This window comes from Acanthopagrus latus, chromosome 3, assembly GCF_904848185.1.
Source record: "Acanthopagrus latus isolate v.2019 chromosome 3, fAcaLat1.1, whole genome shotgun sequence".
NCBI lineage: Eukaryota > Metazoa > Chordata > Actinopteri > Spariformes > Sparidae > Acanthopagrus > Acanthopagrus latus.
The window spans coordinates 7941163-7964292 of NC_051041.1; the positions used below are offsets into that span (position 1 = coordinate 7941163).

General features: G+C 43.0%; 1 protein-coding gene across 2 annotated transcripts in view; it reads left to right on the top strand.

Annotated features, from left to right (window-relative positions):
* The window catches only part of LOC119016924 (oxysterol-binding protein-related protein 10), a 70155-nt gene that overhangs the window by 4670 nt on the left and 42355 nt on the right, over positions 1-23130 (top strand). For both annotated transcript variants that reach the window (XM_037093289.1, XM_037093290.1), the window contains exons 2-4: positions 6836-7011; positions 15208-15287; positions 18389-18457. In XM_037093289.1, coding sequence (XP_036949184.1) covers positions 6836-7011; positions 15208-15287; positions 18389-18457 — 325 coding nt within the window. The remainder of the gene's footprint in view (positions 1-6835; positions 7012-15207; positions 15288-18388; positions 18458-23130) is intronic.

Genomic DNA, 23130 nt, shown 5'->3' on the forward strand with positions numbered 1-23130 from the left:
GTGTGTTAGAAGAAGCCTCGCTGGTGAAGCAGTTCCTCTCCTATTTATCTGACCTTAAGGCTAATTTGAGTTAATTTCAACGTTTCTTGTTGTGTTTTTATTGGTAACACTGACTGTCCCTCGTCCAGCTTGTTTGACTGAACGCAGAAATATTGTGACAGCAACGTGACAATGGCACAATATGGTGTGACTTCAAACTTTTATTTTCTCTGAAACGTGAATGAATCGTCTCTCAAAGTTTCGTGGGACAACGGGCGAAACGAGACCAGAGATGTTCCGTGTTGACGACGTTCAACTCATGTCGAAAAATGTTGACTTAATGCCAAAGAGGCCACATTTTAGCTGGAGGCCCTACAGAGCCGAATCACACCCCGTCCAGTTTGCCTCTACTTTCAAACATCTGCTGTGTTTCACTGTTTGTCGCGTTTGCTTGCAGCTGTTGCGGGAGTCATAGTTTAGTAACTGCTGATGAAAACACGTTTCCTGTTATCCCGCTTCGTAATAAAAGCTTTTAAATGACTAAACGGAGGGGCTTTCATTATGAAGAGGTTTTAGGAAATAGAACGTGTTTGTCACTGAATTAGCAGAACCGCTTTGATAGTAGTGACTGTTCGATAGCACTGAGAGGAGTTTCTAACCCAAACCCTAGTCTAGTTCCTTAAATCTAAATCTTTAAAGAGTCCTGTGAAGAAGCCGAAATGTTCCCACTCTCAAGGTCTCAAACTCAGATGTGTCCTCACAACGTTAGAAACACAGTGGACACACACACACACACACCCATACGCACGCGCACACACATATATTGTGATGTGTGAGTAATCATCCGCTTAGTGCTGCACTACAAGATATTCACTTGAGAGTCTATTTCAGGATTAATACTCTACATTACAGACTCTCGAGGTTCCCAGACCAAACAATCAGGTTCCCCTAGTGAATTTTTACAAACACACTCATTCATTGACACTCAAAACACACAAAACATGTTGAAGGTGCGTGCATGGATTGGATGATATTCCCGATGAGCCTTGTTTCTTTTTTTTAAATTTTATTATACATGAAAGATGGGGAGACGATTCATGTACGGAGTGATGTGATGTATGTTGGTGCGGGCTTCTGGGGCAAACAAGAAAGCAATGTTTTATCTTCAACCTGCAGTCGAGGCCTTGCGTTCAGCCAGACATATTGCTCTGTTGTTGGTTCACACTCTCATTTTCCATCTGCTTAGGCTGATGGGAGTTTGCAGGTGTTCCGACATCGGCATGCAGATCACAGAGCACATCCAGAGCTCACCGTCTCCCTCTCAGATACCTCGTTGTGCAACGCGAGGCTGGATGTGCGAGGTACACGTCTGGAGTCTAAATTTATGTCTTCCTAAGCGGTCAGCGGGCTGGGGAGTACATTGTGAGGGATGAATCATTTCTTTGCAGATGTGCTTGCTGGAAAAGGAGCGCCGCTGTGCTGCTTTGATCAGCGCTGTGAGCGGGGGTAATGCAGCTCCGCCGGGTGTCTCTGTGGCACAGAGGAGAAAGAAAACTTCAGATGTTTGACTTCTTGTTGATTAGAAGGTCTGGTTAGTCTTCTGTTGCTAGGAAATTATTATTTTTAGACAAATTTATATTTCCCGTCTTCGCACCTTCTTTGCTGCAGTCGGCTGATTTGCTGGAAGCATCGAGATAAATAAAGGTTTTGACAAGGACTTACATAACTGTCTCAACTCAAGGTGCACGTACTCGTACTGCTGTGCCATCGATGACGACGATACAGCTTCTTTCAGCTACAACACTAAAGTCATTGAATATTTAAGGCCAGGGTGAGAAATGGAGATCATGAACTGTGTCTCTACATAAAGACTATATACATCTTCAGCCTGGACAAACAGGTTTAAATCAGTGCAACTCGTCCACTACAAAGCCTTTGATTGAGAGTGTTTGACCCTTTAAATGCAGCTCATACGCTATGTAATGATATAATAGACTGCATGAGAGAGAGCACGTTTAAAAAAAATCAAGTGTATTGTTACCATTATTATTGGAGTCTGTCATCATCTCAAGGTGTTGGAAAGGCCAGTCTCTTATATTATCTTAATGATTTATATATTATTTTGATGGAAATTCTTATTTTTTTTAAGGCGTGCAGTTGAGCCTCGTTCTCACTGCAGCATTTTTCTGTGAGTTGCTTTTCAGTCCTTCTCTCACCAGCTTCACTGTTCTTGTGCATGTGGGATTCATGCTGACATGTGGGCACGTGAGGCTGTGATGTGATATTGTCAATGACTGGCAATTGTGTGACAAGTGATGTTGTGGAGTAACGCTGGAGTGATGTCACCCACAGTGTAAAAAATTACACTTTACACTGTTTCTGTTACTCAGCTCCAGTGTTTCCTCAGTTTTTGCATCGGTGATGTTTTTGTGGGAAACACCGTCGACCTGCTGAGAAGCGCCTGTCAACTTTAACCGGCTTTTAGCTTTAGGTTAAGTCTGTCAATGCTTTCTGCAAGTTCCCGGTTAAAGTGAAGTCATTTTCGTCTCCGCCAAGAAGGTTGTGTTTCCGCCTGTGTTTGTTGGTTTGTGAGCAGGATTACACAAACACTACAGAATGGATTACCATGAAACCAGGGTGGAGGATGGGTCTCAGCCCAGAATAGACCCTGTTAACTTTCTGGACAAAGGGACAGATTCAGGATTTCTTTCTCAATTTCCTAAACATCATAAGATAGGGCGTCTTTTTCCACATTTTCATTACTTTCTCAGGGAAGATCTTGTTGGAAAAAAACTGTTGTATGTTGGTGACTGGTATCTATGGGTGATAAAAATCCAGATCTAGCAGATTTAAACATGTTTGGTTTGATTTTGTATTAGGTTTGACAGAATTCAAGGGGACTGTGGGGCCTTGGTTTTGTATGCTGTCTATTGAGTGCCGTTCTCATTAGACGTGTAAGTGCTTTCTTCATCTGTTGAAGCACTTGATGCCATTCACTCGTAGTTGTCGTCCTCGTACTTCTCTGCAGCAGGGTGAGAAGTTAAAAGTGTGAAAAATCCTTCGATGCAGCTTTAAGATCCTCCGCTGATAAGTGTTTGATAATAAGATCCTGGCTTCATGTAACCCCCTTTGACACAACAACACCACACGTTTTATCACTTAACAAGTATAAAGCTACATTTCCTGCCAATATCCCGGCTGATTTAGTGCGTTCCTGCTGGTCTGACATTTCTTTTTGAGAATTAACTGCCAATAGAGCAGGGAGGAGATGCAAATTCTGCTGACAAGCTATTTCCCGCAGCATCAATGTTAATGCCATTAGGAAATGGCAGTCGCTCTGTTGATGTGGACAAATGTGCTCGACTAAGCTCTTTTTACAGTGTTATTATTGTTGTGGTGGTGATTTATTTGAATGATATCAGCAAAAAAATGGATGAGTATCTGAAAGCTCTTTGTTGTTACAGTACAGATATCTGTTATTGAGTGGGTGAGTGATTACATTTCAGAGCTGTAAGCCTGGGATAGTTTCTGATGGGAAAAAAATCAGAAAAGCCACTAAAGTACACTTTATACTACACAAACAGGCCTGAAAATGCATATAAAGGTACTTTTAATGGTGATTTAACCAGTGTAGTGTTTCAGATTATGCTCTAATTCACAAGACATCATTGTTTATATTAAAAAATCAAACTAAATAATGGGTTGGCAGTCTTTAACTGAGTTATGTAATGAGCCACCTTAATGAGTTATCTTATTAGTACATATATAGAGAACTTCCAGTGTTTTGCATGTTGCTGAAAGTTGTTTTAAGATGATGGTCAGTTTCTCTTCTGTTTGCACATATGATATAGATTAATCTGGGATTTCTATGCAGGTAAAATATGACAACAGAGCAATCAGCGACTATTCCAACTATTTTCTGTTCTCTCTTTAGTTAATGTGAGAATCTCTGTGTGAATTTAAATGTTTGAGTTCCTCAAAATCTGCTGTCTCCAGACCTGATGTTATCTATTATTCACAATAGTGGTTGTGTGTAATAACTGTAATATCTCAGCAAATACTGGATGGATTGCTGCTTGTATCCTAATGCTTTTCATGATCCACACTCTTTTCCTCTAGGTTGATTTATGCGGTTTGTAGTTCAAATCTAGTAATAGCAGTTTGACGGAACACCATGACATTTGGTGCACATGTTCATGTCTCTCGCACAGAGAGTTGTGGTATTTTTGGTGATTTCTTACATTTTCATCAAGCCACAGCACCTGTGTGATTTGCGACAATTTGCACACTGCTAACATGCTAACATACTCACTTGACATGGAGAATTTGGTAAACATTACACCTGCAATAGACCGGGAGAGAGACTGAAGATGTCGGTGTGTTTACCTGCATAACTACAGCTTATAAACCTCTGGAACCAAACACCACCAGAGCTACTGTGTGAGCGTGAGTCAGGTTGTAGATGATGCAACCAACAAAGCCATGCGATCAAAGGCAGAGTTGGGTGGGTCTCATGAGAACTTGAGTGGGATTTAGTGTTTCCTACTAGATTTTGTGAGACTATGGAGAGTTGACCTCAGCCTTCTTGAGGGCTGTCCGTGGGCATGCTGCCATGCACATTTTAAAGTTAAATTGCATCAATCTGGTGCACGTTGAGACCAAAGTTAAGAGGTGTTAACATCTGTTTCCAGTGTTTGAGTGACAAGGAAGAGCAAAGGAAGCCATTTAACTTTTATCTGCCATTTTTGGCGACTCTTGGACCAAAATTTTCTAGGACTTTCTGAGTTGTTGTTCCGACTTGACGGGGCATTGATGTGAATTTTCCAATGTCGGAAAAAACGTTTATCCCGATAATTACATCAGCACATGAACGCACAGCAAGACCACTCTGTTGGCCAAATCTGTTGTAGGCATGAATTTGTCCAGTGACACTGATTGATGTTCAGCAGTTTAACAAGTACATGTTCCCTCAGTGTTGTTCTGTTGTTATCGTTCAGTTTGTTGCAGCGTCGTGCTTCTAGAGGTGAACAGTTCACTGGTCGCACGGAGAGTTCGGAGCTCTGCAGGTCAGCTGCTATCAGCACTGCTGTGACACGAGAGGCTGAATGTAAAGCCCAAGGTTTTATTATCCGGCACCATCCATCATGTTAAAGGTCTGCATTGTGCTTTGGCTGCGATGGCAGAACTTTGCCTGGAGGGGTCAACGGTAAAAGCCTCCACTCTGCTGACTGAACAGACGATAAGACTTCATACACAGTACAGTATGTGATCGAGGCAGAAAAAAGAGACGCCCGGACAGAAACTGACGCAGGCAGATTGTTCCCCGGTCGGCTGTGGTCGACATAAATCACCAGCTCCCCTGATGGAAGGGGGCAAGACCGTGAGAGGGGATCAATTTTCAGAGAGCAGTATTCACTGCATCCTCTCTGGGGGAGCTCGACAGGGTTCATGGGAAAATGCAGAAACAGACCATTTGTGGTGTAATTTTCTTTTTTTTTTCTCAATAAAACTAAATAAATATCCAAGATTTTGTTTGTTTGTTTTGTTGACTGGACAAAAACATTGTGTGTTCAAACTTTTCAGTTTCTCTGACATTTTATAGTCTAAAACGATTTATTGAAAACAAGAATACGGCCATGCTAGCGACTTTATCGGGCAGAGTGGTGCTTTGAAATGTTATACAAATAAGTTGATAAGACATGATGAACATACACCACACTGAAGAAATTAACACCATTAAAATGCAAGAAAACATTCAAACAGTCAATAATCCTGGGAAAACTGGACTGTCACCTGATAAAGCTGCTGCCTTGAGATTTAAAAAAGCATATAGGTATGTGTTAACTTGGTATCAAGGATAAGAAGGAGTAAGAGGCAGTGAGAGTGTGCGAGACTACAGCATGAGATCGATTGAAGTGAACCATCGCTGCTCTTTGAAATCTGTGAGACACCTCTTACAGGTGGACACTGGTGACATACCGGACCGGACAGATGACCACTCTTCACTCGTCACGTACGACTGTGATGTGGCGGCAGGGAGAAGCGAAAGCCGTGTTTGCGCTGAGAGCGTTCTGCCCGGCGAAGTCCTGATCGATACTGCAGCTTCTGTAATCGCTGGTGGAAAGAGAGCATTGATCGTGAACGCGGGCGATCTCTGGGAAAAGAGGACGACAAAGACGACTGCTGCTACCTCAGGCTGCTGTACACAATGTGTAAAAGGTCGGCCGGCGGCACCCAGTGTTGCTCTGGCTCTGATGATCCGCAGAACCAGAACAAAAAGGAGCAGACAAGCCATTCTCTTCAATATCATACCCAATCCTTTCTAGCCACAGGAAATGAAAAGTGTCTGCCTCTCCGTGTCTTAGGTTTTGTCTGTCTGGCTGCGTTTGCCAGCGATGAGCAAGACGAAGATTCAATTACGCAGTGATTGAATGTGATTCATTAATCACAAAGAGGGAAATGTGGGGTGTAATTTCCACGCCTGGAGCTGTGGGTTCTGCTCAAGATGGCCGCACTAATCGCCACCTTGAGTAATTTGGAATTGAGCTGCCGGCTTGATGTCGGGCCTTAATGTGCGCGGAGGGGTATTTTCTAACGAATCTTGCGTGAAGGGAGCTGCGGTAAATAACATCCTGCAGGCGTCGTTGCATCGGGAGGTGAGAAATCTTGCTCGCTCCCACACCCCGAGAAGTTTGTGCGGCAGGAATATGAAACAAAGTTTCCCCAGTAAACAAGCGGCGGTAATGAGAGCATAAAACAAAGCGATGATAACGTTAACGGAGCCTCCCGTCTTTCTCTCTGGACCATTACTTCCATAACTCCCCTTCCCTCTCTCTTTGATTTTCCTCCCTCGCAGGTACTTCGTGTTGGATCCGGAGTTGGGACAGCTGCATTACTTCGTCAACGAGCAGGGGAAGAGCCAGAAGCCCCGCGGGTCGCTGCCCCTGATCGGCGCCTCGGTAACCCCGAGCGACGAGGCTCCGCACATGTTCATTGTAAACTCTGTCAACGGAGAGCTGTACAAACTCAGAGGTATGACCTCATGCCCGCCTCGGGCTGCCCGTTTATGGCAAAGTGCAAACACAGAGTGGTGTGTGTGTGCGTGTGTGTGTGTTTTTAATGCTGAGTGCTGTGTACATACCGGGCTGTTATGAATGAACCTTTTCCACCCTGCATTTCTGAATTCAGCTGGTAACGGAAAGCTCTTTACGGAATTAAACCTGCAGCACTTCAATCTTAAAGACGTCATCTTGTGTTTTCGGCTTTTTTCCTTTTCATTTATTGTCTCTCATTCTAGTGTTTTTAAAACCCAGGTGGAGTTTTCTGAGATTCCTGCAGTGTGTTGGCATTGAAAGACTGAAAACAGCAACAATATTCCAGTCAAATAGTTGAAAATGTACTTTTAATGCCCCTAAAGAGTCTGTGCCCTGTGTCTGTCAGCCTCCGTGCGGACCCTGTGATTGACAGGAAATCCATGTGGCAGATTTTTATACCCCCTTTCCTTTAAAATTTAAGGCAAGAGCCGACAGTTCTTCTCACCAAGGTGTCTGAAATGTGTTAGATATTCTTTCTCCTCTCAGTTTCTCTGTCCGTCTCTCACTCACCGAAGAGGATGAGGCGCGACAGCACAGCGGTCTGCTTGCCGAACAGCAGCAGAAAACAGGTTGCGATAACTGAAAAGGAGAAAAAGTGTGGAGAATTGTCATAAATCCAGTAGAAAAAACAGGGAGTTGTGTCTCCCGGGAGGAAACCAGGAAGGGGCAAAGTGTTGGCCAGTATGAAGCTCGCCATGCAGGAGCGTCAGAGTGGATCTGACTCCTTTTTCTCTGGTAATGGGAGACAGTTTCCTCAGCTGGGCGAGACAGCTGGAGGGTCGCCATGAGAGCGACAGTCGGAAACAGCGGTGACGACGGGGGTTTTGCCACAAACGATGATGTCGTCCGTTGCAATGCTTCATTATGGACATCACTGGCCTAATTTGGTGAACAGGGTGTCGAGACATAGTTGGTATCTAATGTAGAAGTTCTTATTGTGTGTTTGATTAGTCTGCTTTTTCGCATCTGAGGAGTTAGAAAAACAGCTCCAATGCCAGCTCACAGTTTTGTTAAAACACTGGTACACCTGAGGGGAACAGTGAGCTCAGGAAATTTTTTTTGGCCAAAACATTAAACGTGTCATATCCCTTTAAGAGCCAGCGCCAGACTCCGAGCCCGTCACTGGTCACTGTGTTGCAGGCCTTTGCCTCCGGTGACCTGCATCCACTGAAGCGAGAGAATCTCCTTTTTACTGTTGCTCCACTTGAGCTGCTGGAATGTCCCTTTACACTCTCGAGGGGGAGGATATCAGAATAACTTGGCCTATATTCCCCGAATAAACTCGCTGATCCGTGTGTGTTGAGCTATGAGGAAACAGCCTTTCCGCAGAGAAGAAGTAGAAGCTTGGCTGCAGGTTTTTCTCATTTCCCAACATCTCGTGAGGGTTGAGAAACATCAAGAAGGTCACTCAGAGAAAAAAAACCAACTCCAAACAAACACAAAGCAGTTTTTAGTTTTGACCCCCGTCTTCCACATCAGAAAACCACTTTTTAAAATCTTTACTTCTGCAGTCGAATGTCAGCATTTGTTCTTGCTCAGACAGCAGGGTACAAAGTTGCCAAACTGTCTGTGATTAAGATCACGCAGCACACCTCAGATCTGGTTCTGGTTACCATGGTGATCGCTGAACATCTAAGCTGGGGGTGAAAACGGCGAAAACTTCAAGCTTCAGTTGGGAGTCGTATATCAACCATGCATCAACTCTGTGTCCGAAGCTTTGAATGGCACCTTTTATTCTCAGGGTTTTCACAGGAGGGCTTTGAACGTATTTCCTCATCACCAACTGGTGTGAGAAGATACCTGATACACAGAATCTGTAGCAGCTGCCGGGGGAATTCCTACAGGGATTCATTCACTAAAAGGCAACTGAATTAGAGCTAGGTGTCACTGGAGACGTTAAAAAAGGGGAGACAAATGTTTTAAACCTTTTTTTGGGAGTAAAGTCTCCAAACTTTTTCACTTGTTTCAGATCAGATTTGACGGTTGATTCTATGCATGCAGTTTGGTTTAGCCTGTTCTTGTTAACCCAAAATACGGCTCAGGCGTAACCAAGATGGATGCCAAGTGCCTCAAAGGACTTCGGTATTGCCACTGATTTCCTCATTTGATTAGATTTTGATGACTTGGTCAGGTTTATTTCAATTACAATACCAGTTTTGCTCAGAAATGAAAGAGATTCTGAGAGAACTAAAGCTGTGAATTGTGCAAGGAACTCTTTGACATTATTAGCAGTATTACAAGAGATTAGCAAGTTGTGGGTAAAACCATCTGATGGAGAAGCAAATGGAATATTGTTATGATTTTAGCAGCAATTGCTAAAAATAGCGTCATGAAAGTAAAAAATGTGACTTTTGGTGCTGCTCACTGTTTGTGTACTTGAATGCACCTCGTCTGTTAAGGTGCATTTAAGTGCTGCTAAGCAGCACCAAATGTCATAGTTTTTAATCTGATTTGGTACAAACATTTATTCATTTCAGACCCTGACAGGCATCCACGGTAAAGGACTTACACAGTTCTTGATATCAAGGAGATTATATGTGCTCATTGCTAAGTGAATTAAAATGTAGCAGTTTTTTTTAACAAATTATTGTATATTGTGTATTAAAAATGCATAAAGATGAAGAAAACTGTGGTTTGTCTTTTGTCTCACTTGATCATCTCGTCTCTGACGTGTGACTTCTAACAAAGCTGTGAAGTAGCCTGAGGAACACGGTGCGATATGAAACTGGACTGAGAGGAAGTGTGTAGCGCCTCGTGTTGTGCGGCTGAGCAAAGGTGAAGAGCTGTGGGAATTTAATCATGTCTGAATGCAAAAACGGTAAATTGAGCTATTTATCACACGGTGTCACACGGAGACGGTCAACCAATGAAAGGGTCAAGTTTTGCTCAGATCCGGCTGATTAGAAATCCTGACACGATCTTTGTTGTGCATCAAAATGAGTAAAAACAACCGCCAAGATCACATGTCTCTGTAAACCTGAGAAAATATCTCAGCTGCCCGCAGCTGAAAAACTATTTATCCGCCGATGACCCCTGTTAGCTGTCGGTGCTCGACATTTTTCGGCTGATGTGATTAGCAAGAGTGACTTTTAGTGAGCGAGCAGAGGTGGGTTTATTTCTTGTGTGCAGTTCAGAGTTCACCTGACAGTTTCTCCAAAAACCCATGAAAAAAAATAGAGAACAGACGTCAAAGCATCCTCGTAATTAAAAGATCAAGTTAAGTCTTTCTTGCTGAGAGGGAAGAGGATCAGCACCATAGTTATGTCTGTATGCTAATGATGGATCTACAGCCGGTTGTCTTCTACTGCTGTAGAACTCAGGTCTCCACAGAGTCAGTTTACGTTGGTGTAAATGTCCAGCCTACACATTCCCATTGCACACAAAAGCCCGATGTTAGTGGTTTAAGTGGGATTTCTGACCAGTGGAAAAGGGTTATTAGATTAGCATAAAGACTGGAAAACAACTAGTATGTGTCGTGTGCTATCCCCTTTAAATGTTTACAAATTAACATGTTATCTCTTGTGTATAATCAATTAAAAAGATGTGTTTTCAGTCCACATGCTAAGCTAGTACCTATAAGTACCGGTCCTGTCATCCAACTCTCAAGCATTTCTCCCCCAAATGTTGCTTTTAAAGAACAGGTTCACCCAAGGCATGAGAATCTGGTCATTATCCACTCGCCCTCACTCTGATTGAAAGTCAAGTGAAGTTTTTTGTCCTCAAAACCTTTCTTTGGCTTCACAGCAAAACAGAGGATGTGGACGTGCTGCAGTCTGAATCATGAGTGAATTAAAGCTAATGAAAGCCAATTGAAAATCCAGTGAAACCCAAAATTACAACACATTTTCTCCTGATTTAGTTACAAAATAATTACGGGCCATTGTGTCATTTTAGCGTTGGGGGGCTGGATGCTGTAATTTGCCAGCACCCCTCTGGTCGCTGTCATTGTCTGCAAGTGAGTGTTTTAAAGTGGCCTTAATCAAATCTAACTGCCGGCCCAAGCATTAATCCTCAGACTTATCATTACCTTAACCAATAACATCTTTCACGATGCTGTGATTAAAGATGGGTGTAATTAGAGCGCGGCGGTGGCTGTCGTGATTGACTGGAAGCGGGTGTTTTCCTCTCTCTGACTCCGTGGTTGCCTGGGTATCGTTCAGCTGTCACACTGGAACGGATATTGATATTAGAATAGGCCACGACGGGCGTCTATTTCTGCTCATTGTTAAAGGGCGGAGGGGCCCCCGTTGGTTTCCAACTCAAACGTCACGCATTCGTCCAGTGAATAGGAGCGGCCGGCGTGCCACCTCGGCCCGTGACACAAAACCAGCGTTGACATTTTTCATCAGTATCATAGTACGCTGTGAGGAACAGCACGTCCTCTCACGGTAGCGCGAGCGTCTGTTGCGTCAGCGTACGAGCAGGTGCATATTAGCATAGCCACACACACTCAGAGGCTGCTCGGTGCTCAGTGTAGACAAGTAATTATCTTTAATCACAGTGGGGCCTGTGCACATCTGAGAAAGAATATCTGATTTAGACGGCTGCTCGCTCTCCGGGTAAGTGGCCCCTTCAGAGCGAGTGGTTTCTGTGGACGATGACGACGAGAAATGAGAGGAAAGGGTTGGGGATCTTTATTCATTTTTTTGGGGGGAGAAAGACAGCCTGAAGACTCTGAACCCCCCCAGAGGAGGCGAGCAGACACTCTCAGTGGGGAGAGAGCTTCGTCTTGAACGCAAGTTTCCCCGCCAACATCTCATTTTCCCAGTGTCGACTCTTCACTCGAGGGCGTTCTCTTGACCGCGGCGGAGGTCGGCGGGGAGAGTGACGAGTGCAAATTGAATTCTCCGTGCGCTGTGAATCAAATCCAACAGCGTGTCAAAATATGGCGAACGCACAACAGAAGATTTTAAAGGTTAATTCTCCCGGTGATGCATCCACATTGTGAAGTCACCAGAGGGGAGAGTTCTGCTTTAATTTGTACTGTAAGTGAAAACGTGAAGATCAGATCCAGTGGATTTTAATTTAGCTGCTATAAAGGATATCCTTCTGGGTGTTAAATAGCTCTATATTTCCAAAAAGAAATCCCTGTTACAGAGTGTTTGGTTGGCCGCTCATGCAGCAAAGGAGAAAAAATAATTTTCTGGTATCCCAGCCCACGTTATCCAATCAGGACAGAGAACTCCTTAAAGAGGCGGTCCTGTCTCAGAGAACAGGATCCGCCTGTTTGCCGCCACGCCTGGTGATGACCGCTGACCGTTCACGAGCTGACGACGAGAGGAGGGAGAGATAACTTGAATAACTCTTTAAACGAATGATTAATCGCACCAGAAATGATCTGATTTCGTAGGGGAGAAAGAATGATCAATGAGTGCTGATCAGTCATAAATTAAATGTTTGCTTCATCAGAACTTATTCGGAAAAAAATGTGTCTCCATCTCCCATTGAGCACTTTTTCAGTCTTTTTCAATAAAGGCAAAAAAATGACCTCGAGCGAGCTAGAGACTTTGCAAAATTGTTATTTTGTGAAAAGAAAAAAAAAAATGCTGCTGTTTCCATCATCATCCTTTCTCTACTTCAAAGTGATGGAAATGATGCAAACAGGGACACGGCCTCGTCTTAAAAGCATTAGCGGCGTTGCACTCGGTTGCACGTGCAACAAGTGTGCTCCCCCACACGCTAGAGGCGGGCGCGTTTGTTACAAGGTTCTTCAGATGCCGTCGAGTTTTTAAGATGCTGGTAGACAATCACGCCTTTGAAGAGCACTCAGGCTTCGCTCCTCTTTGTTCCCTCGTCTTCCCTGCCCTCCACAAAAAGGTTTCGGCAATCCAGCCGGCCGTTACAGCCATGTTGTGTGATTTAGAGGTGAGAGTTTTGTTCGATCCCGACTGTGAACTCATGTATACATTTCCATCTCCTCTTACTACATTATCTTTGATTGATGCTCAGCTCTGGCATCTTTTTAGGAGAATTGTCTGTAAATAAAAAGTTTTTTTTTAGAATGTTTCTCAGCCCTGGGTGGTGTCTTCAGGGATCTTCACAGCAAACCTCCACCAAAGTATATAAAGTATGCTGCCTGGGAAAAAAAAAAAAATCCTGCAAATCACTCCCGACTGCTCCGAAGCTTAATTGCCGTGATAATTGGTAATTACACCCTCGTTTGTATCCGAATGAAGTCGGATGTCTTTGGCAGACCTGAAGCATTATTTTAGTCACGATCTATAAATAAGTGTTGTACTGACTTTCCTACCTCGGTCCTCGTTCATGTGAGGGTCCGTAAAGGCTTAACATGTTTTTACTCACTTCACTTACTTGTAAGTGCTGCTTTGATCTCTTCATGGACCTAATTTGCGAAACTCTTGGCCTGATAGCTCTTCCTTTATCGGTCCTGATAAGTCATGGCAGGTAATTTGTATCCAAATATCTGAATGGGTTGGAACAAAACATGTTCCTTTTTAGAGCTGGATTTTTAAGGCTGTCCACCCAAGAAGATCAGTGGTATTGGTTTCCTCTTGTCGGTGCTCCAGCGGGGATTGACCTCCAGCCTAAACTCGCCATTATCAAAGACGTTGTTCTGTGATAATTAGTCAGTGAAATGGGATCAGAAGGATATTCTTTTCCAGTCTGACCTGGAGCACAAGCGGAGAGTCAGCGTCTCCTTCAGCAGGAGCGCCGCGGCTCGCTGTGTTAGTCAGCAAGTCTGGGCTCCGGCCGGCTATTTGTGTTGAGATAACGGGCCGTATTGTCTCCGTGCCAAAGGGGGGGAAACCACAAGCATGCGGGGAGTATCAAGCTGCTTTCTGTGCTGCTCGCAAATTGGCCGAATGAACTGCTGCTGTTTCCAGGAATACTAAATGTTTAGTTTAGCAGAGGTGAGAGAATGAAACCAGCCCTGAGGACATCTTTCAAATGAGCGGGTAGTTTAAATAATCGTCCCCAGGGAGAACTCAGTCATATGCAGCCATCTTCACCCTTTGATCAAGTGTTATATAGAGTTTTTAACAATCATTCACTCTACCTTAGAACCTTTACATGTTCGCCTTTTTACTGAGGGTTGGAAGAAAAGAAGGATACCGGTCTTGTATGTAGGGATAAAATGAAGCTACAGTCTAATTTCAGTTTCATCTCAGTGCTTTAAGTGAAACCGAAGAAGCGCAAAATGTTGAACAGTAATGTTTTAAATGTCAGTTTTCGCCAGTTTCTTTTTGTGCCTTTTCAACTGCAACAACTTTAGATTATTTTTTGTTAAACTCAACTTTGAAACCTTTGAAACTGCTCGAGCTGGTCTCTGGAGTAGCTGCTGCTAAATAAAAAATAACGCGTCGATCAAACACCCACCAGCGGACCTAAACGCTGAGCGTGTGTGTGGGTTTGTGTGTCTGCCTCATTCACTGTCGGATCAGACTGGTTGAACCCGATCTTGTGATGTTGCCGCTAAAAATACTGGTGTTGCAACAACTATGAAATTTGTATTTACACCTTCTTGTCTTTTCTTTACTTTGTTCAGACCGGGGTCGTGAGTCCAGAGCTGCGACAAACAGTAGATTAGTCATGGAACTGTTATTTTTCACTCAAGAATGCTTGTTTTTGCTTTGTCTCTTCTGCGGTTTTGGTTTTACACCACTGTAGATCAACAAATAAAGACATCTTAAGTAGACATTACCCACATTTTGAATATATTTGTTACCAGTTTAACTCCTCTCATGTTGCTAAAACTCCCGGAGTCTTTGAAATTGTCAGAAACATGTCCTCAGTAATTGTGCAAGTAATTCAGTGTTTGCTTTTTGAACTTCATCCCTTTTATTGTGGGAATAGTCCTGAAAACACTACAACAGTGATGATTTATTAAATAATCTGAGACTCATCCTGTCACGGCTGGTATCTTGTTCCTCCAGACAATGTTTTAACTCTCTAATAATTCAAGAGTTCATCCACGGAGATACAAGCTGTCGTCAAATAATAAGAATTAAATGTTGAACATTAAGTGGATAGCGAAGATACTTTAAGGCGGATGTCTTTTCTTCTAACTGCATATTGACCCGACTGTGAACTCCTGTGAGGATTTATTGGTGTCTTGTGCATAAAGGGAAGTGAAGGCTTGTAATGTTATTAACTCATCTTTGTGTCTTTGTAGCCTCCGACGCCAAGGAGCAGCAGTTTTGGATCAGCCAGCTCCAAGCGTGTGCCAGACGCCACTCCGACAGCAGTGCCAAGGTAACACACATGCGCACACACACATACACACACACACACAATGACGCACAGGGTGACAGAGTTGTAAACATGACTCTAGTCCGAGCTATTGGCATATGTTCCTGCCTGAAGGGAAGTGAGCGGAAAAGCCTCAACATTTCCCTCGAGATCCCTGTTCTCTCCGGTGTGTCCTGTTTATGAAAGCGACGGTTTCTCGTTCCAGTTAACTCGGGTCAGGCTTGAGTTCGATAGTGGGTTGCCGGTCCCTGCACAAGAGCAGCTCAAGACCCTCGAACGACAAAAACATGAAACAGAAAGTGACAGCTGCTGTATCTTTAATTTCAAATGTAAAAAAAAGCTAATGCTAGACTGGATGTTCCATTTACTGTGGTGTTTTTTGGGGATAGATGAATGAACTTTAATGAAGGCAAAACAAACCGAAACAGATGGTCAAAGGAGCGGCGGCAGCGCTGAGTCACCTCACTCGGGGGATTTCGGTCTCAATTCAGGCATCAGCGTTTCTTTCATGTGTGAGGTTTCTTTCAAATTTCCTCCCCTGCACTCCTTCCTCATTAACACGGAGTGAGCCGGTCCACAGTCGCAGACCTGAAATGTCAAATAAACCTCATCTTTCTACAGTCATGTTTCCTAATCAATTAAATCTGTGTATTTTGGACTTTCTCACTAAGCTCCTCGCTCAGAAAAGAATCAAGTAAATACATTAGATAGACGTGTGAGTGGATACGCTGTCGGATAAGGAAAGATAGGAAATGCTCTGTGATTGTCAGTGAGTCGAGCAGCAGATCAGTTCGAGATATCACATGGAGTAGTTTTTATACAGTCGGTGTGAGTGATTGGACCAGGACGGAGCTGCAGGGCGACAGGCTGCACACCGTCATCTCCTCACTGAGATAACTGACTCCCGTCTCTGATCGCAGACTCTGTGTGCCGTCTGCAGCCAGTCAGATAACAGTAGCTCACAGAATGATCGACAGAAAGACCAATTATCTTTCGACTTCTTTGTAAAAACAACAAAATGTTTGTGTCGCTGAGAACTTTTATTAATCTTCATTTGCCTCCGCCTCCAGCGACTCCAGGCACACTTGCGAACATTGAGATCTGACAGACGGGCAGGATTTAAAAAACCAAACAAGAATGCCTGGTGGTCTTTGTCTGAAAACTTTCAGTTTCAATGAAAGAATATGCAGAATAATTTCTCTCCTCTGGCATGAACCAATATTTTTCATTCATTCATTCATTCATTTATTTTTCACCCCTGCCACTTTCCTTCTGTCTTCCACGATGTCTAAAACTTGCTTGAGTATTTCTTTGTCTTCTTCATTTCTCTGTCACACTGCAGAGGACGAGGAGCAACAGTAGCTTAAAGAAGGAGAAAGGCTTGAAATTTTGTTAAGAAATCAAGAGAATTGTGATTCTGGGAGGAAACACGGAGAGGGCAATGAAAAATTGTGTTTATATACCATGACTACAGGTGCTGCCAAATCCACCACGACTGAAGTGTTTGAGACTGGCACTTTAAACAAGATGAGATAAGAAACAGTTAGACTAGGAACTGAATGACAGTGGGCATCATTTAAAAGATGAAAAAGTGAAGACGGGTGCATTTAAAATGGAAATATAAGAGACACAATGTAAAATACATAAAAATCCAGGACTTCCACGTGTAGCCGTCTTATTCGTCTAAATCCAGAATATTTTTACTTATAGAAGCGATTTATGTAAATGTGGCTCCTGCTGCTTTATTTGAGGATGAGTGTCCCTCGGTTTTCACCGTTTCAGCTCATTTCTGAGAGATTACCGTGTCGAGTGTAGTAAATCACGCTCTCCACAAACCAGTATTTTTTTTGAATGCGTGCATCACGGATTAATATCTGTGCATATGCAGTTTGAGGAGGGGGGGTGTTAAACGTGGGCTTCAAGGGATCAGCCGGTTGTGTTTGAGTGTGCAGCCTGTACCTCGGTGGGGTGCATCCACATCCGCCTGATCCAGCGGAGAATGAGGCTTGTTATAGAGCTCCTTCTGGAGCGCCACACTGGGTTGTGACTGTGTGGAAATAAGCAGCGCATGAAGGACAGAAATAATCCAAACTTTATTATCTACCCGCCAAACTTCTGGTGCTAAAGTTGATTTCGTGCTTCGAAGTCGTGATGGCATGTCCTCTGAATGAACGGGGCTGCAGTTTGGATGCTTTTTAAATGTTCTGAGCCGAGTTTCTAACTTCTAAAGTTCATTGGGTGAATGTTGAAGCAGTGTAGTGATGTAGTTTATTAGGAACATCTCTTAAATCTAAAGCAAATGAACCGATTGACAAAGTAAAGTCCACGCTCTGTGAAGCTTATAAAGCTTTTTCACACAGTTAGACAGCTGGTGATGCAACTCTGCAGTAGATTTAAAGTTTGCAGTTGGTGTTTTCTTTAATATTGGATTGCGCTAAATGAAGGGTACATATTTACAGTACATACATCCTTATACATGTTCACAGTATGGGATGTTTTACAAGTTAACATCTTTAAACGTTGGCTTGAAGATGAATTGCAGGAGAAACTAAGGTAAAAACTGTAATGAAACCGCAGTATAATGAAGCACTAGTGCTTTTTTTAAAACAATATCGTGGAGCTTTTGATTGCAGGCATGGGATTGTTCATAGCCTGCTAGTAAATGTACTGCTTTTCAAGGGTCAAGAAGAAAAGTGATTGTGCAACCTGAATGCCAGAATAAATGTCGGCCATGTAGGATTCTGCAAAGTATGTTGAAACCTTAATATTTTTTATGTCGCAATTTTATGTTTCTTCAGGTTGTGACAACACTGTGATTATAGTCTGGTTAGGCTTAGGCACAAACTGCACTCTATCTAAGTTCGGAAAATATCACATTTTGGCTTAAACTACCTGTTTAACTGTAGGTGTCCTTGAAGATACGCAGTCTTGAACTCTGCTCAGTTCTAGTAAGTTCATACATGATGTATGATGCACGTCATGTTCACTCTTCAGACCGTTCAGTGCCTTCCCTGGTGGCGTGCACAGAAACCTATGCCATCGTCACGCTTCTCCGCAGATTTATTCCTGCTGTTTTTCCATCAGTACGTCTGTTTTGGTTTCAGGTGAGGAAGTTGAAAGGCTCTGATGAACACTTGAGTGTGGAGAGAGCAGGAGGAGGCCAGGAGGTGCTGGTGAGTTATAGCACACACACATACACACAAACACACACATCCCCGGGCACCTTAGGCCCAGTCCATACCACACAGTGGACATGCGCGTGCCAATGAATGATTTTTACTGTTACTGACTCTTTAGCATTACCTACTTTGTTACTTTTAGTTTCTATTGTATAATTACAGTTAGTAATTAAGTCAGTGTTTCCTTAAAAATGATGAGGCAGTGAAACGAGACGGCTCATCACAGAATAATTGTATATGTATTAGAACATTGTCAGCAGACGTTTATTATCTCTTGTCTCTAATGTCCTGTTATGTCCTTGTAAGTATGGACAATATAACATCCTCTCCATCGGTGTACTACATCGGTGTTTATTTTTAAACTGCTTGGGTGTAAAGGTCAATTTTCAGTGACAGCGCTGTTTACATGTGAATGAAAGCCAAGACCTGAGGAAAAAGCTTTGTTTGAAAAAAAAAAACCTGTGTACGTGTCAACAGGGCCTGAGATGCTATGCACTTTCACAAAGTTTCAGCTCCAAAAATCAGAAAGGACAAGGAAAACTTTTCTTCACTCCGTCTACTCTTTGCAAAAAAGAAAAAAAAAAAACCCTCCTTCATGTGTCTTTTTAAACAACTAAATACTGCGGCCTTATTATACTGCCGACTGTCGCTTATTCAACACGTAGCTCCTCAGCTCCTCAAACGGCTGCACAGCTGGAGTGAGGGGGGAAAGTCCAATTACTCTGCTCAGCCGTGATGAGAGAAGCAATCAAAAGATGAGAGAAAATTGGATAAGCAAAGCAAAGTGGATGAGGGAAGACGGTCTATCTCGCTTTTCTTTCCTCCTGCCCCGCGGAGCTGAGCGGGCGTTTTGTTCCTGTTCGTTGACTGCCGGGCATTGCCACAGCAGCAGCTGTTATTACTGTACCCACTGCTGTGGTCTAATCCTTCCCCGAGCTGCACTGTCTGCCTCTCAGATCGTTATCGCAGCCACTCCGCCGCCGAGGCAGCCAGCGGTGGAGGCTCGGCTACATCTCTGATAACGGAAACTCTTTAGCAGGAACGGTGAAGCAGGATTGATTTGTTACACACAAAAAAAAGTCCATGGGTTCAGTTTCTTGGTCACTCTCTATAGGAGGCATGATAAAAAAAAAAGTTGGACACATTTTATTCCGGGGATGGAGACCAAATACTTTCTTCAGACTTTTCTTAGAAAACTACTTGGAAGTAAAGGAAAAGAATGAATGCGTATGTTGAGTATGTAGTTAGTTTTCTCCACAGCGCAGACACTACAGTCACAATGGTGCTGAGCTACTTTACAGGGAACGAGGAGGGAAGAATGCAGCGCAGGCTGCAACACGTTCAAGGTGACTACCACAAAAATAGCCTATAAAGTAAGATAAATCTAATTCCAATGTGATATGATTAAAAATATGTCATAAGAGCTCCATTATGGACCCTCAAGGTGAGTTGGTTTCGTCAGCATCTGTTACCAAGGTCAAGAATGAACGTTTAAACGAAATCAACAAATCCAGGGCTGCTGTATTTCATCACATGTACCTCATATATGTTTCTTATTATAGCTCCAGAGTGGCGAGGTTTTCATTTCCACCACCTGCCTTGTTGATAATTTGGTGGAACTAAGAAGTACATAATCCCTTCGAAGGTAGAGTCGAGGGAGGGAATAATTTGATCCACTTTATGCAAGAAAAACACGGGGAGGTAGTTCTCCCCTGCCACGTTAATAGTCTGCTTCAGCTCCTCGTTCAATAAAGCAGTTATGCTCAAAGGAATGAGTCAATGTTCGTAACTCTCCGGCTCGCTGGTTGAAGCTTTCTATAGATGCTCATCAGTTCTCGTAAGAATTTGACCTGGTTCAGTTCTACCAAACCAGATGAACCCCACAGATGATGCTCTGGTCGCTGCTTTCAGAGTCTAACTTTAGTCGTCCTGTTGTCAGAGTTTTCAGTTTCACAAGTGTCTGGCCTAAAATGGCTGTTTCCTAATTTACATTTTGTTCCATATCCATTATTTATTAACAGTTACACTGCTTTTATTCATAGTTAAGCCAGTTTAGATCTTTATTTTTTGTTAAAGGTGGACTTCAATTACAAATGATTGCTTTTGCATTTTGTTATGTTATGTTAAGATCGAAGCTGGTGAAGGAGTGAAGCTGAATACATGCACGCATGCCATACACACTCTCTCTCTCACACACACACACACACACACACACACACAGAGGAAGGGCACCGAGAGTCAAACTGTGGACTTTGAGCTGGTAATGTTGTTTACTTAGTGCTTGAATGAAGATAGAGACTGTATGCGTTTGCTCTCTCGCTCCTGTCTACTGCTGCCTGTGTCTGTAATGTGTGTACTTTGTAATTTCATACTAAAAGTTCCTGTGTTTTCAGTATTTAAAAACTATTTTCCAACCCTCTAACTAAGGTTATTACTGACTGGCTAATTGTGTGTAATTAGCGTGGTTCCCTGTACTGTGGAGAAATGACAGGTCAGCAGCTGACCGTTGGACCGACTACCCACGCTGCCTCGCATGGGGGCCAAATCCGCCCACGGGCGAGCGACAGCACCTGTGAAGCAGCACGCATCAGGACTTTTTCTTTTTAACCCTTGAGCTGAGCCTGCCAGGCACATCCTCCCTTTCATGTGAGATTTAATTAGATTTTTTTCATTTGGATTCTACAGAAAAGCATCACAGCTGCAGTGTGTGTCTCCTTTGGTATTCTTACTGTGGTAGTATTGTAAAAGATTGCTACAACATTGTTCATGTGGTTTTTTTACATCTAAAAGAAGCAATTTAAAAAAATGTGTTATAATAATATGAAACCACTTTTGTACAGTACTACAAGAGGCGTTGGTCCGATAGCCCCTGTAGTTTCAGCTGGGAGATGTAAAGGGAGCCTTCTTATTTCTAAAAAAACAAACAAACAAATGTTGATTTCTGCTGGAAACTGAAGCTGTTTTTCACTGGCTAATTAGGTTTTTAGGATTTAATCTTCAACAGATATGACTTGATAAGCAGGAAGCGTTACGTGAACAAAATAAACTCACAACATGTCAAGAGAGGAGATATTTTTACACCTATTTTCCTTACTAAGCAGCAAAAATACAAATGTCGATCAGTTCTCTCTTTTTACTGAAAAGACAAGCTTAATTGTCAAGCTGTCCAAGTTTGTCTTTCTGCAGTCACTAAGTTTGGTTGAAATGTTGAAATCAGTTTACTGAATAATGTCCCTACTGTAAATCGCCTCCATCCCACATACCCAGTCTTATAACTGGCATGTGTGTCGATCTTAAAGTCTGTGTTCAGTTGCAGCCTGGTGTCCAGCTGTGTTCACTGGGAGACTGATGGTGCTGAGCCCCTCCACCTGCAGAAGGTCCCCCTGTCATCCAAGGTTGCAGTCCAGGCCGCTGTCGGCTAATAGGGCCGTTTAGCTCCAAGTCTATCTATCTATCTATCTTTAAATTCTGGCCATTTCTTAAAAGTTGTACCTTCATTTGTACTTTTCTATGTGTTAGCGTGGAGCAGCCATGTCCAAACTATTCCACAAAGGGCTGTGTGGCTTCAGGTTTTCTTTTCAACCAAGCAGCAGCACATCAGACCTGACTCATTCAATCAACTGGTCTCAGTCTTCAGAAAGTGGATTGGTCAAACTGTGTGCTTTTGACTGGTTGGAACAAAAACCTGCAGCCACACGGCCCTTTGTGGAATAGTTTGGACATGCCTGGCATAGAGGGTGATGGTGACCCCAATATAAAGCTGAAAGTCACACGATGCAGAACCTCTAATAGCATTTTTCCTGGAACTTGAGTCCTTAAAGTATTATGTTCTTACAAAGTTTAATCTTCCTTTATTCCTTTATGCCTTCTGCTTTACTCATTATCCAAAAATCCTTGAAACAAGTTTGTTTCTGTTAGGTGGTTAATTAACTTTTTAGGGTTGTGATATTGGACAGAAATTTCAGATGTGATTAAAATGAAAAGAATGCTAAATCATGCTTAGATTTTTGTCAAATACTTGATATCTGCACCTCTAAATATCATTTTAAATAAAAAAAAATATGAGAAATAAAACAGCAGTCACAACTAGGTATCGATTTATTTCGAGGGGTCAGCACGATATTGACCCTTTTGATACATCAGAAAGGGGTTTGTTTGTGTCCAAGGCTTTACAACCCCTACGCTCCTCACACCTGTGATAGTCGATACGTTCCTGCATCCCCCCGCCCCCCTCCTCCCTCGTCTCTCTTCAAATCATCTCGATCTGACATCTTCTTTTCCGTTCCACTTAGTTGTAACGCTCGGGGCTTTGTGCCAGTTTTTCAAGCACAAAAACCCCAGCGCGTCTCTCTGTTCGCACCCCTGAAAATGCTGTTCCTTTTTCTGCTTACTCACGGCTCATGGCTTAGCTTTGCACACAATACAACAGTGTTCCCTCCTGTAAGCTGATTATGTTCTGCTAAAATGATTACACAAGAACCCTACCCACTATTGCTCCCTCTATTTAGTGTTTGGATGCATCTAATCATGAGGAAAGAAAAGTTCCCCTATAGTTCTCACATATGATTATGCAGTTTTGTCCTTGAAAATCTGTCCAGTGCAGCCAAATAAAGACAGCAAAAGCAATTATCCCCTAATCATGCAATTATTCCCATCGTAGGTTTGAT